General features: G+C 38.3%; 2 protein-coding genes across 2 annotated transcripts; both read left to right on the top strand.

The window, feature by feature from the left end:
* The first annotated feature begins 1,884 nt into the window (after positions 1-1,884).
* On the top strand, positions 1,885-3,994 carry LOC121413148. Its single transcript, XM_041605911.1, has 2 exons — positions 1,885-2,649; positions 3,337-3,994. The coding sequence occupies exons 1-2, from the start codon at positions 2,270-2,272 to the stop codon at positions 3,992-3,994; spliced, it is 1,038 nt and encodes a 345-aa protein (XP_041461845.1). The 5' UTR covers positions 1,885-2,269.
* Positions 3,995-9,032: 5,038 nt separating this feature from the next.
* Positions 9,033-14,173, top strand: LOC121414457 (synaptogenesis protein syg-1-like). Its single transcript, XM_041607638.1, has one exon. It carries the CDS (start codon positions 9,970-9,972, stop codon positions 11,812-11,814), a length of 1,845 nt encoding a protein of 614 aa, XP_041463572.1. The 5' UTR covers positions 9,033-9,969; the 3' UTR covers positions 11,815-14,173.
* Positions 14,174-17,584: the final 3,411 nt, after the last annotated feature.

The following is a 17,584-nucleotide window of genomic DNA, read 5'->3' as shown; positions in this document are numbered from 1 at the left end:
GAAGAAGAAACAAAGGGGGTTTGTATATCGCATGAATAAACACTCTAAACTGCAGGGATTTAAAGTAAATCCATTTGGACTGCAGTTAGGGACCAATCGAATTCTGGATTTATATTTTAATAATACGTGTAGATTAATCGTTCTTTGAAAAAAGGGAAGAGAGAAGAGAGATAGAGAAATAAATAAAGAAAGAAAGAAAGAGAGAGAAAGAAAGAAAGAAAGAAAGAAAGAAAGAAGGGGGTGGGGGTTAGCGGACTATTATTTATAAGGACTGCTGACATTTGAATAATATCTTTGGTAGATGTTAGCCTATATAATTATATACATTGATGCTTATTAGACCATGACATGTGTTTGTCCCATTTTTTTTTCTACATTCATAATAATAAAATAAGTATAGAATGCGAAACTATTCGCCTAAGCGTAATTCTACCATGGAGCTATTATAGCTCTATGATTCCACTCTTATTAATAAAATTACATCTCTTGAGTTTTTATTTAAAGTTGTTTGCGGATAGTCCCTTACTGACTTCCAGGAACTCAATATAGCAGCAGCAGCGCTGAATTTGAAAACACCTATATGCAAGATGAATAATTGTTCTTTATAGCCACGCTCTACAACATGCAGGCAAGACAAAAATGGTCACCAAAAAAGGAGTATCATCATAATGTATGTAATGCGGTGACTTTATATTAAAAACTAATTTAGGATATATTGGAAAAAAACCTAAACTAAATTTAAAAACGTAAAAAAAGAATAAAATCTATGACTTTTTATGTATGTATGTCAAATGTATCAATTAAGGCTTATCCAACATCGTACGACTTTAAATTGAAGGAGGTCTGTGCAATAATGTGCCCGAAAACAAGACGATAGTCACAAACTATACTTATTGAATAACTAACGTCAACACTAGCTTATGGTGTAGAATGGAACTATAATCATAATTTGATTGATTTGTAATGGGCCAAGTTCTTTTGGGTAAAATTTCTATAAAAAACGAGGAAACTTTTGACCCTTTAAAATAAGAATCTAAGTATGTCGATTGATATAAGAAGCCCTCCAGCCTTGACTCTTCAAATCAAAATTAAAAATATATCTCTTTAGTTGCTGTGTAGACATAAGTAAAAGGAGCTCTGAACAAGCGCAGCTGAATATATCCATATAAGATATGCGCTATATTATTATGATAGAATTTGACAAATATTCAGAAAATAATGTCATCTTTCACCAATTTTATGTTCATTTCCCTCTTCCTTTTTCCTCCGTCGGTCATTAAATTTTGGAAACTAGAGCCATCAAGGCCCCATCAATAATCAATCAATTTCAATTGGCGTATTCACTCGTATAGATATTCCCAGAATATGACCTTTCAGTTTAGGTTCGATTATTATTATGTCACAGAATAGGGGAACAGATTTCAAAAAAAGTATCAACCTCGTAAATAACTTTACCGAAACTTTTGATAATAGATCAGAGCCGAATAGTTTATTATTCTTAGATCACCATCTCAGATGTGAGTGATTGATTCCCCTACCCAATTTGAAAAAAAAAACGAAAATAAAAATACCATAGTTGTTATCGATGATTTTAGTTAATGTGAATGCGTACCGAATCTTTCATTGTTATGTGTCACCAGGGCACCTCGGGCAGTTGCTATATTCATAGGGACCGTTTCATCGGGACTTGCTATAATAACAAATTACAAATCCGCTATCTGTCAATCTGCATGTAGGATTTCAGTGGCGTTTTACCTTTATCGTATGTTTTATGAAACGGGCCCCATGATGGTACCTGAAAGCTATTCACCATATGGCTGGTTGTATTTTTGTCCTTTTGCTGAAAAGTTTATACCACAGTCACAACGATTAAGCCAGCCGACCGACGAAAGCCATTGAGGGCATTACAAATGACATACCCCGGGACATACCATCAAACGGTTTGGAATCAGTTTCGTTGGTGAGACTGTATCAGAAGCAACCAATAACAAGTTACATCTACAAAGCACGGTTTGTCACCACGTACGGGTATAAACAGAAACTAATTTCTCGGTTTTGTTTAAAACACTGTGGGGAGTTGAAGCATAAATGAGCAAGCATCGAGGACACTAAGGCTCTTTCTAGAATGGAGGTTACCTAGGTTGGTCATTAGAGGCCTGTAAAAGTTTACATATTTCGATAATTCAAGCATTCCTGCATGCTTATGTTGATCGAAATTGACTTTACCAAACAGTTTTCTCAAGGAGATACATAATTTCGACTTAGAAAAATGGAGGGAACACCAGATAGTGCGAATTCTGATCATCGTCTGATGATCTGGTGCGTTCCGCGCTCGGGATCCACTGCTCTGCTGAAGTGCATAAGCTTCCTACAAGTACCGACGGCGACTAAAGACAGCAGTGATGGAGTCGCTACCTCCAGCCATGAAAAGGAAGCTGATGCGGATTCAAAGAGTGGTACAGAGGCTTGGTTTGAGCCATATAACATGTCCCGCTATGTCAGGATGGCCAACAGGAAGGTACACAAGGAGGATTTGCCGCCAGAACTCGACGGCAACGAAGAGAAATACCATGGCGCCCTCAAGTCAATGAACTCCATGTTTCAGATGGTGCCAGGAGGAGTGAAAAATCCCAATCTCTATTTGATCTCGTAAGTTGTACTGTGTCGATATTACAAGTAAATGACGGTTGGACGTTCTCTAGAAAAAAGTCACAATTCAATTTCCCAACCTTTAATGATTGCGGATAGTAACATGGATGGATATATCACCAGATAATTGGTGACCACTGATGCTTTAGCTTCAACATAGAAGTGAATAACGCTTAACAGTAACATCCGTAACAAATTATTCAATTTGCATTCCTATCCCAATAAATCTTGCATCGATTCTTTTTAATTTGTTTGAAAGAAGAACATGGACTATTTTGCCCACTGCACCACATAGGAGATTGGTCACCATTGATGCTTTAGCTATAAAATACCAGCGAGTTCCAAACACCCATAATATCAGCCATAGCTTGTTATTCTCTCAATTGTGTTTCAGTGAAAAGAAAGTATATGTTTTTTTTTTCTTTACTAAGGGAACATTTCTTTTTACTTCATTTCTTATTATTCTTCTCCAGAAGCTTCAAAACAAAATTGAATAAATCCTCTCTTCTCTACTGAAATCGCAACATTTTGATTCGTCAATGCAATTCTGAATGTGCTTTTGAAAACAAGGTTTATTGCACGGGATTCATCAAAGCCAAAGGAATTAATGGATACAGTCATGAATTAGTTCAGAGAGTGGCTGAGAATGTCAATTACAGTCTCTATTCTAAAATGTTCTTTTTACAGACTCAAAGGAATCCAACAAACACTGGAGAATTCTCAGAGCAAGATCGTAGTCGTAAAAGACATGGCATCTGGTATCCATGGTCATTTCAACTTTATCCCTACCGGATTCCGTCACGTATTCCTCATCAGGGATCCGAGACAGGTGTTCCCTTCTCTCCGGAAACTGTTCGTTGGTTTCCTCAAACTTGACGAAGAGGCCATGGCTAAAGCGGACATTCAGAAGTTCCACCCTTTCTACACTGCGCATCACTGGTTTGGAGAGCTTTACGACTTGTGGAAGCACGTGCGGTCGACCTTCGACCCAAACCCCGTGATCCTGGACACCGCAGATCTCTTGCGCCATCCAGAACCATGCTTGAGGAAGATCTGTGTGGCGATTGGCGTTGAATACCAGGATGGTCTTCTCGAGTGGAGTGCATCACCGGATGTAGTTGGGAGGTGGAAGAACGGGGTTTCAGAGTCACTCAGTGCCGATAATGTGCGACAAACGATTGGTTTGAAGCGGGCGTTTGAGTGCAGTCATTTCGCCCCTCCAGCTACCACAAAGCCTCCTAGTGCGCCCTCTACGTTTACCCCAGACTGCTTCCGGATAATCAAGGAATGCGAGGGATGGTACAGGGAGATGTATCAACATAGGTTCGTACCAACTTCTGACTGAGCAACCAGTTAAAATGTATGCCTATGTACAAAAACTCTCCTCCAGCTACCACAGAGCCTCCTAGTGCGCCCTCTACGTTTACCCCAGACTGCTTCCTGATAATCAAGGAATGCGAGGGATGGTACAGGGAGATGTATCAACATAGGTTCGTACCAACTTCTGAATGAGCAACCAGTTAAAATGTATGCCTATGTACAAAAACTCTCCTCCGGCTACCACAGAGCCTCCTAGTGCGCCCTCTACGTTTACCCCAGACTGCTTCCGGATAATCAAGGAATGCGAGGGATGGTACAAGGAGATGTATCAACATAGGTTCGTACCAACTTCTGAATGAGCCACCAGTTAAAATGTATGCCTACGTACAAAATATCTTTGCGGGGGTATATTGTTACTAATATTTGTTTTCAAGATAAGTTTGATTTATTTTTAACTAGGGATTTTTGTAAAATGATTTGGACAACGCCCGGATTCCCGAAAGTCTACTCGGTATGGAGTGACAACATATAGAAATTACCAGTTACCTAATATTATTGTATCAAGAATGTACTAATGTACCAATGAATGAATGCGCTCTTTTTACTTGACATAAACATAAAAAAGGATAGTCATACAAAATGATACAGTGGAGATCTTAGTCGATTCTGGTCGAAACACAAATACAGAGATAGATCGCGGAGTTTCTCCCGGAATGGATATTAAACACCGGTCGATTATATTCAATGCTATGTTGATCCGTATAGTCCTGAAATATATGACCCTCTTCGGAATTATAATCCTGTGTCAAATTCCATAATTTCTGTAGGTCTTACGTGGAAAACAAAAGGGTGACACGACATAAATGCTCCTGCGACATATGCTCTGGTCGTTCAGAATAATGTAAAGATTATAGGGTAAGGGTTTATTTAGTTTTGTATAGGTAAGGTTTCACGTCTGGGTTAATGAGCAGATTTTCCATCGGAGCAATAGTCGCCGGAGCAAATGTCATGGAAACGATGAAACACCAGAGGGATAAATGATAAAGGTTTGGCTGTTACCAGTTGTAGAACTAGCCGGTATCAAAATTCAGCCATTTCCAAGTTTAAGGGCGATCAATAACCCCCTCTTTCTCTTCTCTCTCTTCTCTCCCTCTCTCTCTTTCTCTCCCTCTCTCTCCCTCACACCTTCCTCTCCAAGATCTAATCATTTGTCTCTTGTCTTCCCTTCTCTTTCTTTTCTCGTTATACAGTGCGTCCGAGAATAAACGAAACCGAGATTTAGCGATCATTTATCATAACTTAATCATAAATAGAATAGACAAATGACCTACCAATTTAAAGCTTAGAATCTCCTCTTTCATCTGATATTACTTAGGTTATTTCTTATTCACGCATGAGTGAGCAAAAACAATTTGAAGAAAGGATACCAAAAACTCATTTGGCGGGGGGTATCTGGGTTTCAAAGAGAAAACCACATTTCTGAAAAGTTCAATATCTGCTCTTTAATTTGGTGTCTCAATTACAGAAAATGGTCAAGAAATAAAAAAGTTCTGGTCATTTGAAATAAGGCTTGTATTTCCATAATTTCATGAGATAAACGAGTTTTCACCGGTTTCCTACAAGGTGAACAAAAGATTTAATGCATGGCCGATCGTCAACAAAACGGAGTGTCGAGTGAGTTTGAAAGCCAGCCTGGAGAACCTCTTCATTTTATGAAATTATTGAAATTCAAGCCTTATTTCAAATGACCAGAACTTTGTTATTTCTTGACCATTTTCTGTAATTTAGGTATCAAATTAAAGAGGAGATATTGAACTTTTCAAAAATGTGGTTTTCTTTTTGAAACCCAGATACCCCCCGCCAAATGAGTTTTTGATATCCTTCCTTCAAATTGTATTTGCTCACTCATGCGTGAATGAAAATGATCTAAGTAATATCAGATGAAAGAGGAGATTCTAAGCTTTAAATTGGTAGGTCATTTGTCTACTTTATTTATGATTAAGTAATGATAAATGATCGCTAAATCTCGGTTTGTTTTTTCTGGGACGCACTGTATAGGGGGAGAGAGCAGTGGCCCACCTAGGATTTTCCAAAAAGGGGGGGGGGGCAAATTCATTCGCCAAAAAATTTGACAAGCCAAAAAAAATAAAGGTCTTCAACCACAAATAAAGGATTTCGTACCAGAAAACAATTTGACAAGCAAAAAAAAAGTCTTCAAGTTCAAAGGAGCGGGCCACTTGTGGCTCGTCAGGGATCAGTTGTAACTCGTCAGGGTGGTAGTCTGCCCCTCTGGTATCACAGGCCTAATTCATTCCCCATAGACTCGTGTGTTAAATTGGCACTTTAAGAAATTCATAAAAAATAAGGATAAAATTCGGGGGTCGAATTTTTACTACCAGTGGATAGGATATATATCTGGCAATCCATATCTGACCAGAAAAGTGTCCCTCGACCGGCTCATTTTAAAAATAAATTGGCGTGTTTGAAGACATCGTCGGGGGAGCAGATTCATCACCTCACACAGCAAAATAGCCCTAAACCTTCCGCCAGTCAAATAGTCCAAAATTGGTGATATTTCTTCCCAATTTGGGAAAAGGAAGTTCAGTAATTACCAAAAATAGAATCAGTGTGAGATGGACAATCATATGCATACACTTAGTCAATCAGCCATATCAAAATAAAAAAAATAGCAATGGGTTGGCTCGAATGAATATCTCTTGCTTTCCCAATGTTAATAGGCCCGTGCAGCCCTCTGCCCTCCCGTAGGTACGCTAATGGGAGAGAGGGTCTGGAACATATCGTCTGCTCTTTTGCTTTACGTACTTTTTACCTTCCAGCGCTTCCAATTTTATGTGTATGTTATATTTATGCTGAAGTTATTTAGCCCTGTTATTCTTGTAAATAATGTTTTAATACCCTATACGCATACTTTATGATGATGTTAAATATTAGGTTTTCTATGTTTAATGTATTCCACCACTTTAACAATCTTCGAATTTCATTATTGATTGGCTTTGTTAATTGTGGTAGTTTTTATTAATTCACAATTAGATTTTGGACGTATTTTCTTGCTTTTGTCCCTTTGTATCTGCCCACTTTACTCACTCTAATGCGAGGTCAGTCTGTAGACCTCACTATTGATTAAATGCTACTCACTAATTTGTTTTGTTGTTTTATGAATGAATTTCCTTTAATGTACGACTGTGATGAAATTATTTTTTAAACATATTAAGTTGATGTCCTTGGGCCTTCGAACCATATTTATAGGTGTCTTTTTTAATAAATGGATATACAGATTAGAGGTGTTGTGGCTCATTTGATAAGTCTCTGGACTGTGAACCACAAGGTCCGAGGTTCAAATCCCACCGCAGCACTAGCGTCCTTTGGCAAGGCGTTTATCTACATTTGCCACTCTCGACCCAGGTATAGTAAATGGGTACCCGGGAGGAAGAGATTCCTTGAATGCTCGATGCGCCCGATCATGCTAGCCGTGCTAAAGCCGGGGTAGTAGTATGCAGCGCTAAGAAACATTTGTATCAAGCTCTATATAAATGTTGCATATTATTGTTGTTATTATTAAAAATAATAATAATAGTAATAATAATAATAATAATAATAGAAATTAAACGTCTCCTCGCTTGAAAGTATTCGCTTTGGGCCTTATATCATGACGTAGACGCATTTATCTAAATAAGACTTCGACCAGTACTGACCAATTTCCAAATAATTTATTATGAAGATATCAATATGTTTAACGACCTATTACATAATGACCTACATATGGGTAAAGATAACTAATTTTTAATTTACCTCCCAGGAAATGACCGGAAGACAAAGGCTTCCACCGGATGATGTCTGGAAAGTAGCGTTATGAACTGAAACTTTTTTTAGGGAAGGGGGGGGGGAGTGGAAAAGGGTTATTGAACTTTCTCCAGAGATGTAGAGTGGTCACTTTAGGGGGTAGCACGAAAAAAAACCCGGGCGGGATTGGAAAGGGAAGTGAAAGTAAGTGAAAGCGAGAGATAATTAAAAGGAAGGGAAAAGAGGGAAAGACAGAGAGAGAAAAGGAAAAGAAGGGAAAGGAAAGTCTATACTGGTTCACATTCTTTACAAACATTGCAATCATGTCAATTTAATACCATCATCCTCACTCTGTACTCGATGTTCGATTGTTATGTAAATTGTATGTCAGTTGTTGATAAAGGGGTGAAAAAACCCTCATATCTAGCAAAATGAAAACAATTGTGATATTGACTACGATATTGATAAACAGTTCCAGTTTTATATGAACTTTCAGATTGCAAAGCAAAATTGTTTGCAACTGTACTACAGCACTAATAGGTTCGGGAAGTTTACCCATGATACTCACTAAATTAATGGCATAACCCTTTTCAATATTAAATCTGAGGAATCTGATTTTTTTTTATTTCTTTGGAATGTTATGCAGGAGCTCTTAAGACTTCAACTTCCAAGCATTTTTACTATTGAACAATTTCCACCATTCAAAGTTGTTGCTTCCTCAACGTGTACATTCCTCTATATCAATGTCGGCTTTGAAAGGAAATTCACAGCGCCATCTTCGTTCGGAAATGGGATAGTGTATACTTGTCTGAAAAAGTTTTTCATGACAATCGTGTCAACAGTCAAATGTTCTTTGCCTGGATTATATCTTTATTTTTTCATCTTTGTTTGAAAGAAAGTAATTGAAAATGAACTACTGATAGCGGTTAATGATAGCATGTAAGAATTAAAATCACCAATCAAATCAAATTCACTCGATTGAAAAGAGTCGAGGAAGCACAGTTTAAAAACACAAATAAAAATCAAATACGTGCAGTGGAATGTTTTTTTGAGAGGTTGAACCTTCAGGTAAGGGTTATCATGTACACATGTATAATAATTTGTTAGGCAAATATGTAAATGATCATCCAACTAGATAGAAATCTAAGTAATGAGGAGAGTTCGATGAAATGTCTCTCGTCTTCCTCTGTTTACAAAATAATTATAAGCCATTTTACCAAGCACCCAAGACGCTGGATGAGCAACAAGTCATGTGGGATGTGATGACAGGCAGTCAGACTTGACGGTTGAATATTTTAATGATTGCATGATTAGGCCAGCTCACTGCTGTCGTCAACACTTAATCACCGAGTGCTGAAGATAAGACACCGTTTCAAATAGTTACCCGCGTCTCGTCCAAAGTGATAATTTCTAGCGGACTAAAGGCGAGCGCGCGCATTTTCATCTTAATTCAGTTTTGATCGTCTGCGTTGCTCGTCGTGGCCGCAATGGAAATCAGTTTGAGCCATCATCTAAATACATCATTCTCGGGAAGTTTAGTCATAGCAAGTGACAGCCATCAAACAGTCCACAAGACATCCACTATCGAATGAACATGTCTTTGCCTTGATGACAATTGCCTCGAAGTTTTTATTTCGTCAGGATTTTGAGAGCGCTGAAATTTATTGGTTCATTACAGTTTGACTATAGGAGATCACTGTTGGAGTTAATCAGAGTTGATATCTCATTGGATTCTCTAGAAGAACTTTGCGCGGCTAATTGAAACATTTTCAGGATAAGACTTATTTTCTTGAGAACTTGGATAGTACAAATATTTTTTGATTATCACAGTTCGACTGCAAGATATTGGTTTAATCAAATCTTTCCACACTTTCATTGAGTTCTACAAAGAATATTCGATCAGCAGTTGTTATTTCTCAACGGAAAGCATCAACATATTTTCGATATAAATCAAGCGTTTTCTCAAACTTCCGTGGGCCTCTCGGAGGCAAAAGAAGGACTGTACGCACAATGATCTACGAATGATTTTTATATTTTGTGAGAGGTGCTGATAACTTCTTAAAGAATCTTGGAACTATTTAAACCGAAAGTGGCATCGTGGGAAAATAAGTTTCCTTTTCCCCAGAACCTTCTGCTACAAGTTTTATGTGAAGTGGTGATAACCTGGATAAGAGCATCTGCGGATATAGAAGTGCAAAAATGGCAATATTAAAAGGAATAACGATCCATTCAAACATGATTTTATCCTGGATGTGGCTCGTGGTTGCCGTTACCAGTGTAGGAGCAATATCGTTTCGGGAACAACCAGAAAGTATAACAGCCATCGGTGGGGAGACCATCGTACTTCACTGCGCTGTCAACAACCAAGCCGATATTCCTCTCTACTGGCAGAACCTTGATACCGCTTCCTACATTAGCTTAAACCGAAGGATGAACCCCTACGGCCAGATTGGGGAAGAGCAATTGAGCAGATTTGAAGTGACAGGCAATGTTGAAAGAGGCGAGTACCATCTACAGATCACCAACGTATCGAAGGCCGACGAAGGCAGGTATGCTTGTGTGTTCTTTCTGAACTTTAATTACTACAGTCAAGTTGCCAAGGTTAGGGTAGTTCGACCACCGGATCGTGGCTACCCAAAGTGCGCCATTGATCCCATCCAGAGAGCCAATGTCGGTGATAACATCACATTGTCTTGTGAGTCCCGTGGGGGCGATCCACCGGCGACTTTGTCCTGGGTTCGAGGAACGACGCGGTTGATCACGAAGAGAGGGCGCCAACACAAAGGTGACCCGGTTGTCCATTATTCCACGACGTTGACAGAAGAAGATTCTGACGTCCGTTTCACGTGCGTGGCTACCAACTCTGCCTTGGAGCAACCGATCACATGTTCCCTGACCCCACTTCGTAGCAGCCTGGGTGTCTTACTTCGACCTGTAGTCGCCAGCGTGGAGGTTGGCCAAGCTTTCACATTTGCCTGTATCACAGAGAGAATGCCTAATCTTGCGTACCAGTGGTACATCAACAACGAACTCATCGACGGGCGAGAACCGCGATTCACCTACCTCCGTGGAGGTCAGAGACTTCTGATCGAGGCCGTCACCATGGAAGACGACTATGCTCTGGTTAAATGTGAGGTCACCCAGAAGGATTACAGTTATTCCGGATCGGCAGTGGGTCTCCTTTGGGTGCAGTCCAACAGGATCAGCACGTCCGATGTCCAGGAAACTGCAACCGAAGCACCTTCACCACGCGGTGACCACGCGGCAACTACCACATCAGCAAAGGCAACTACAGCGCCTACTACTCTCGCAACGACAACGCTTTCAACCACAGCATCACCTCCAACCACCACAATACCTACAACAAAAGCAACGACAATGAAACCGACAACAAAAGCAATAACGGAACGACCTACAATTCCCCAAGTGCCTCTTGTGGTCAATGATGGAAATATTGTGATTTACGAGTCTTCGTCGTCGTCGTCGGTTTCATCAGATATCTTTTCCAGTTTAAGTTCGGTATCATCGCTATCGTCTGACAACGAGGTACTGGCTCCTGAAAGCGAGACCACGGGCTTGGTAGACATTTCAGTTCCAACTGAAACCAGCGCTCCTGCCGAAGCAGAAGCATCTACGACAGAGGTAACCAAGACACAGCCTCCAGAAATGTCCGGTAACGACCTGACTCCTACTGAAACTCAGGAAGAAACAAATGCAAATATTATCCTAAATGCAACCAGTCCCGTTGAAAACTCAACGAATAACCTTGTAAATGTTTCTGTAACCTCATCTACAAGTGCAACTGATGTCATGGAGGTGGGTAGTGGTGATAGTATTGGCATTCCGATTGATGAGACAAACATTTTTACAGATCAAGAACTGCCACCGCCGAACAAAACCGACCGATTACGCGGGACTCCGAACTGGGGGTTGATCGCGGGGTTGTTCGTCGTCTTCCTCCTCGTCGTCGTCGCGCTCAGTGCCTTAGCGGTATTTCTATATAAAAAGCACGGCAAAGAAGCGACCTCGACGCCATCCACGTGATCGTAAAGAGGTATTCAGTTGAACATCGAAAACAATTCCTCTCTGTCAGGGCCTCTTGGTAGCCTGAAACGTGAAACAAATACGTGATGTTTTTGCAGATTATTGGAGTTGGATTTTACACACTGTGCTGCAGTATTGAATTCTAGTCAGCTGCGGCAGAAAAAAATGAAGTTCTATACCTGTTCAACCAGTTTGCAATATCATCGAGATGCCTGACATTAGTTTTATAAATCTGGAACAAGGTGCTTAATTCATTAGGTTTCATCCATAAAAAAGGGTAATAGTGGACGTGTCGTGGAGTATAGAGGTTCTTACTCTTGCCTTGCAATTAGATGGTCGTGTGTTCGAAACCCATCGCGGCACTAGCGTCATTTGACAAGAAGTCAATCTACACTTTGTCATGTTTTGAACGGGTAAATGAATCAAATCCAATAAAGTGCGAGTACCAACTGATCTTAGAAGCGCTGGAATGCTCCCAGAAAGTACAATTTGCGGGCAGAGCGTTCAATCATCTGTTCAAAACGTATTAAGCGCGATATAGATTTTGTCATAGTGACAAGACATTTTTGAATTGTTACTTCTATTTCTGGTGTGTCAAACGTGTAAACTTTGTATATATCGGTGTAAATAATATTGTACAGGTTCAATAGTGAGGTTATTATAAGTTTTTTTTCTACACTGAAGTTCGTGAGTGGGTGCTCTTCATGAATCTAGAAATAATCTCTTGTATTTTCATTTTCACTATTCGTCAAAGCCCGACATAAATTATGATAGTTTTTCAGAAAATATTGCAGGATAATATAAAAAAAGGGTTATGAATTAGCTTGAATTTATGATAGATTCAAGGAGGAAAATCACCACTGTGGTTTTGATAGTTTTATGAGATTAGATAACATATCGAATATTCTTCAAAGTAACTGCCGATAGATGTTTGGACATGCAAACAACCTATGATTCAAAAATTTAGTTACGAAGGAAATTTACTTGAGAATGTTTCTTCAACCCTTTTAAGGCCATGCAGCATTTGAAGATATTTGATCTCAATTAATGCTTATCCTCAATCTATTGTTGAACTAAATAATAGTATAAAACTATCACCAGTGTCAACGATTCCTTCCATTATTTTGCTCAATCTTTTACATTTTAACTTTTACCATAATAAACATTAATATCATTAATTATACTACGTTTTCCCAAAATGGTCCAAAGCGCAGACAACCAGGAAAACAACTTTTACATTTAAAATTTAATTTTTCGTCATGTGTTACTTAATTGTTCACGCTATGAGGCACACAATAATATATGACTAATGACCTACAACTGTTGACCCTAATAACACAGGTGTATGCACGTGGATGCAATTCATTTTCGTAGTACACTTGTCATTTTTTTCTGATGAATTTGAAAGTGCGACGACAGACCTTATGTTTTGACCATGGTCATATCTAACACCTGACCCATCATTAATCCACGAAGAGACATTTCCCCTCAAAAGGTGCTAAAATTCTTTTTTTTTAATTTCAGGGGGTAATACCTCGGTCACAATTGTTCTACGGCTGCCATACGGTGAGTCGAAACAGTCGTTTTAACATTTTTGTACCAGCTACATATGTGGTTGATTTGATATTAATAAAACGGCGGTTTTTTGACTCGCCTCACGGCCGCCGTAGCGCAAATGTGACCGAGGTATAATGTGTTATTTTCATTTTAAATAGTGCACCTTATCTATATTGAGAAAGACTATGGACACGTTTTTTTTTCTTGGGGGTATTAATGCTTGATAATTTTACATTATACTTTTTAAAAGATATATATCACAGAAGAAATTAATTGGTTGAAAATGTAAACAATTTTTGAAGACAATATTTTCAGCTTTCATTTTTGATTTCATTGGTGTGACTCAAACATAGAGGTTGTTCTCTCGTCTTAGTTTCCCACCATTTCGAGTAATTTGTCATAATCCCTCTATTTAAATTATTAAGACATGAATATCAGCATGAGACATATTCCTATTATGTCTTCTATCAAGTAGAATGGTAAAATTGCCCATTACTTGCTGCTATTTATCATAAAAGAGAAATGTGTCGATACATTTATATTTTGAAGGCTAAACATGCAAAGTGACACAAACTTTCCTTTCATGTGATTAACATCATTTGGATTGTTCAGATAACGATTGCACCCAGTTTCACCCGATCAAAATCATAATGGAAATAATGAAAATCTTAATTCATAAATTTTTAAATGTCTAGGATAAGATAGAAATATAAACCTCATGAATATTTAAAGATGGCCCTCAAATTTTTAATGATTTTAACCCAATCAGAAATGATCCTTTCACTTCAGGTATTAACATCATTAACAATGGTGTGTGAAGAGCCACATTTCCGACAAAAAAAGTGTGCATAAATGACTGATTCTTCTTCTTCTCAAATGAGGACTTATATCCCTTTGAAAATTACTTTGTTATATCAAAAGGACAAGCTACCTTAACAGGTGTCCTATCTGTCTCGGATATAGGAAAGGGGTTTCAAACGGTGTTTGTGTCTGTTTATTTACAGTTTGTTCTGATTATGATTGATCTATCATAATTGTCAAGCTGAATTGGAAAAAGGCTTTCTTTATATTGGATTTTTTTTTAAAATTCTTTTGAATTTTCATTTTTGAATAAGGACTTTCCTATGACCTTACATTAATTATATCATTTTAATGAGGTCTTGGTGGGCAATAAATTTGCGGATGAAGAAATGGCCGAAGAATAATATATTTTTTAATTTTCAGTTATAATAATCTCATAACAACGATAACATTAAATTTTTATTTGTACATGCTGCATAAAATACGGTATCAAGATAATCAGCATTAATAATTAAAAATACATTTTTATAAAACCATGTTTAATAATTGTAACTTGGCATAACAGGGTCAAACACTTTTGTATTTTCTTATGATAATCAAAGAATGTTTCAGAATGTAAAATTAGGTCGAATTATTTAATGTTTTGATTCATTTTGTCTTTCATGGGGCATTGTCATTCCGACAATCATTGAGTGTATACAGTGGTATAAAAATTATGATATTTATTTTGTAATATACTTTGTGCATGTTAGTTACCAAAACCTAGGAATATTAAACGAATGGATTGTAAGAATATAATATATTCCTTAATTGCCCGTATCATATTAAAAACCCGTGAAAGGAATAATTGAGATGAATTTTGAGCCATGATCGTTAATCGTTAAATCGTTAAATTAAAATAAGCAAATTTCTAAGCTAGCACAGTAAACACACCAAAGTGTTACCTTTAGAATGAATTAATTTTGATTGTGAATTACATGTGACAGAAGCAATGACCCGTTGTAATTAGACATACTGTACATGTGTCCTTCTTTTCGGACAAGATATCACATACAGTTTAGTGTTGTATCGTAATCGCTGGGAAATAAAATGGGTAAATATTCACTTTAAAGTTCTCCAGGGAAGTCTATTGATATTGATAAAAGAAATAAAAGAAAGGAGTAGGTCTAATCATATCTTTAGGAAAGATTTCTGTAAGATTCTAAATCATATTACGAGCCCCATCCGTAAACGTAAAAATGATTAATTGAATAATAATTTTTGCTGAAAGTGTTCAGATGCTGCGCTGTTCATTGACTTGTCATGATACACAGTACAATATCCATTTCTTTTGAGACACCATGTAAAAAGTGAATATTGCCCTGCTTCACTTAAAATCGAAGACCGTAAATACTTCTTTTTATAAGACGATCGGGGGAGCATTTCATTTTAATAAATTTCCACTGACTATTGTAATAAGCTACCTAAATCCTTGAATCTGATTAGGTCAGAGAAAACCTGTCACTGAAAAATGACTGAAAATTATGATGAAAAACTCTAACTCGATCCTGTATAGGTCGCAAAGATTAATCGCCACATGTTTCATATTCTATTCCGATGCGCGATGTTATTATTATTATTACCCCGCGGCCTTGATTTGAATTGATTTATTTCCACATTTCAAAACAAAGTATATACAAGTATGATATTCTTTATTCAATATTACATAATAGGCAATTTTTTTTAAACATAATGAATAATGTACATAAATCATTATAAAATATCAACTGTACTGTGAAAATTATATATATTCATTTTTCTTTAATTACTGAACATACTGTATATATATAGAAATGTGGGAGACCTCCATCTTAAGCTTGGAGCTTGAAAGTGATGGAGGCCTCGAAAGAAAATGGGATAGAAAACCAGACTGTATATAGTGCAATGTCTTAGCCCGAGCTGCCTTTCAGCGCTCATGCATTCAAGGTATTAATCCTGCCGGGTACCCATTCACCTCATTTAGGTTGAGTGTAGCACAACGTGGATAAATTTCTTGCTGAAGGAAATTACGCCATGGCTGGGATTCGAACCCACGACCCTCTGTTTCAAAGTCAGAAGACTAATCCACTGGGCCACAACGCTCCAAAAATATAGCAACATGAAATCCATTTCTTTTGAGACACCCTGTAGAGGTGAGTGCTGTCCCTGGATCGGTGCATGGGGGAATGATGAAGACAGGCTGGGGGTATAGACACAGGAAAGGGGGAGCTTCCAGAAATCGGAAACAAGAGGGCTGAGTTGGTTACGAGCAGGAGGAAGTCGACTTCCTTGGCATTTGAACGGATTGACATTCGAATGAAAAGTTGAATCAAATCACCACCCATGCCCCCTGCCTGCCTGGCTGCGCATGCCCCACCGGCCAGCTCTTCCCCTAGTCTGCAGGCACAGACCCTGATTGAAACTTTGATCAACAAGTGTGTCTCCACGCAAAGACTAGCACATACAAAACTTGCTGTTTCCCTCAGTACACAAGGCATGAGTAGGCTGCAATTCAGACCCTTAACTCGAGTGAAGGGTTTTCACAGCAGACTTCTCTCTCCCCCTCTTGGTCGTCTGCGTGCAAAGACTCGTATAAAGCATCCATAAGTGGACTTATTTTTTTTACTGTTTATTATTGGAAGAAGGGTTTTCGGGTGACACATTGGTCCGTATTCTGATAGCAGGTTTAACTTAAACTCAGGATTAAAGTTGTGGTTTAAGTATGGCAAGCCAAAAGTATCAACATTTTTATTAAGTTGTATGTTTCTTATGTTTACGGTGCTCTTTCCTGATTCGTCGATGGTGAAGACACTTCCTAGACAATGATTACGATTTGAGAGCCAAATGAGCTGAAGTATGATATCTCTACTGTTAGTGATTTATGTAACAACTGGCTATCCATACTTAAACCACAACTTTAAACCTGAGATTAAGTTACACCTGCTATCAGAATGCGGGCCATTAGGTTTAGATGTACAAGGAGACTATACTTTCATTGTGCAATATAATCAATTACCGGTAATCGCTGTGAATAGTTGATTGGTATGCATGTTGTCAATGCAGTCAGATATTGACTAGCACTCGGGTAGGGGGGGGGGGGGCAGGGTGGCATGGATAACCCATGTCTGCCCCTGTATCTATAGGTAATCATGAATATAACACAACTGATTATGGTTTTACTTATTTATCAATGTATCGAAGTTTTTTTGTTGGAATGCATTATAGTTGGTTGCTACACAAGTTGCTTTCTGAATGAATAATTGCGAGCAGTTATGGTCATGAATTAATTATTTCAATGAAATTATAAACAGTGGTGGATAGGGGAGGGGTGGGGGCACCAGCCCAAACCTCCAAAAACATTTTTTTGCGGTTAATTTTTGGGGGGCGGAAAAAA

This window comes from Lytechinus variegatus, chromosome 4 (assembly GCF_018143015.1).
Source record: "Lytechinus variegatus isolate NC3 chromosome 4, Lvar_3.0, whole genome shotgun sequence".
Classification (NCBI taxonomy): domain Eukaryota; kingdom Metazoa; phylum Echinodermata; class Echinoidea; order Temnopleuroida; family Toxopneustidae; genus Lytechinus; species Lytechinus variegatus.
Note: the sequence above shows the minus strand (reverse complement) of the source record. Positions and strands in the feature narration are given on the sequence as shown.

Excerpts from the sequence above, each read along its gene's own strand:
- LOC121413148 (XM_041605911.1), top strand. The coding sequence starts at position 2,270 with ATGGAGGGAACACCAGATAGTGCGAATTCTGATCATCGTCTGATGATC. Across the intron at positions 2,650-3,336 it reads CCCAATCTCTATTTGATCTC|ACTCAAAGGAATCCAACAAA; the intron begins GTAAGTTGTACT and ends TTCTTTTTACAG.
- LOC121414457 (XM_041607638.1), top strand. The coding sequence starts at position 9,970 with ATGGCAATATTAAAAGGAATAACGATCCATTCAAACATGATTTTATCC.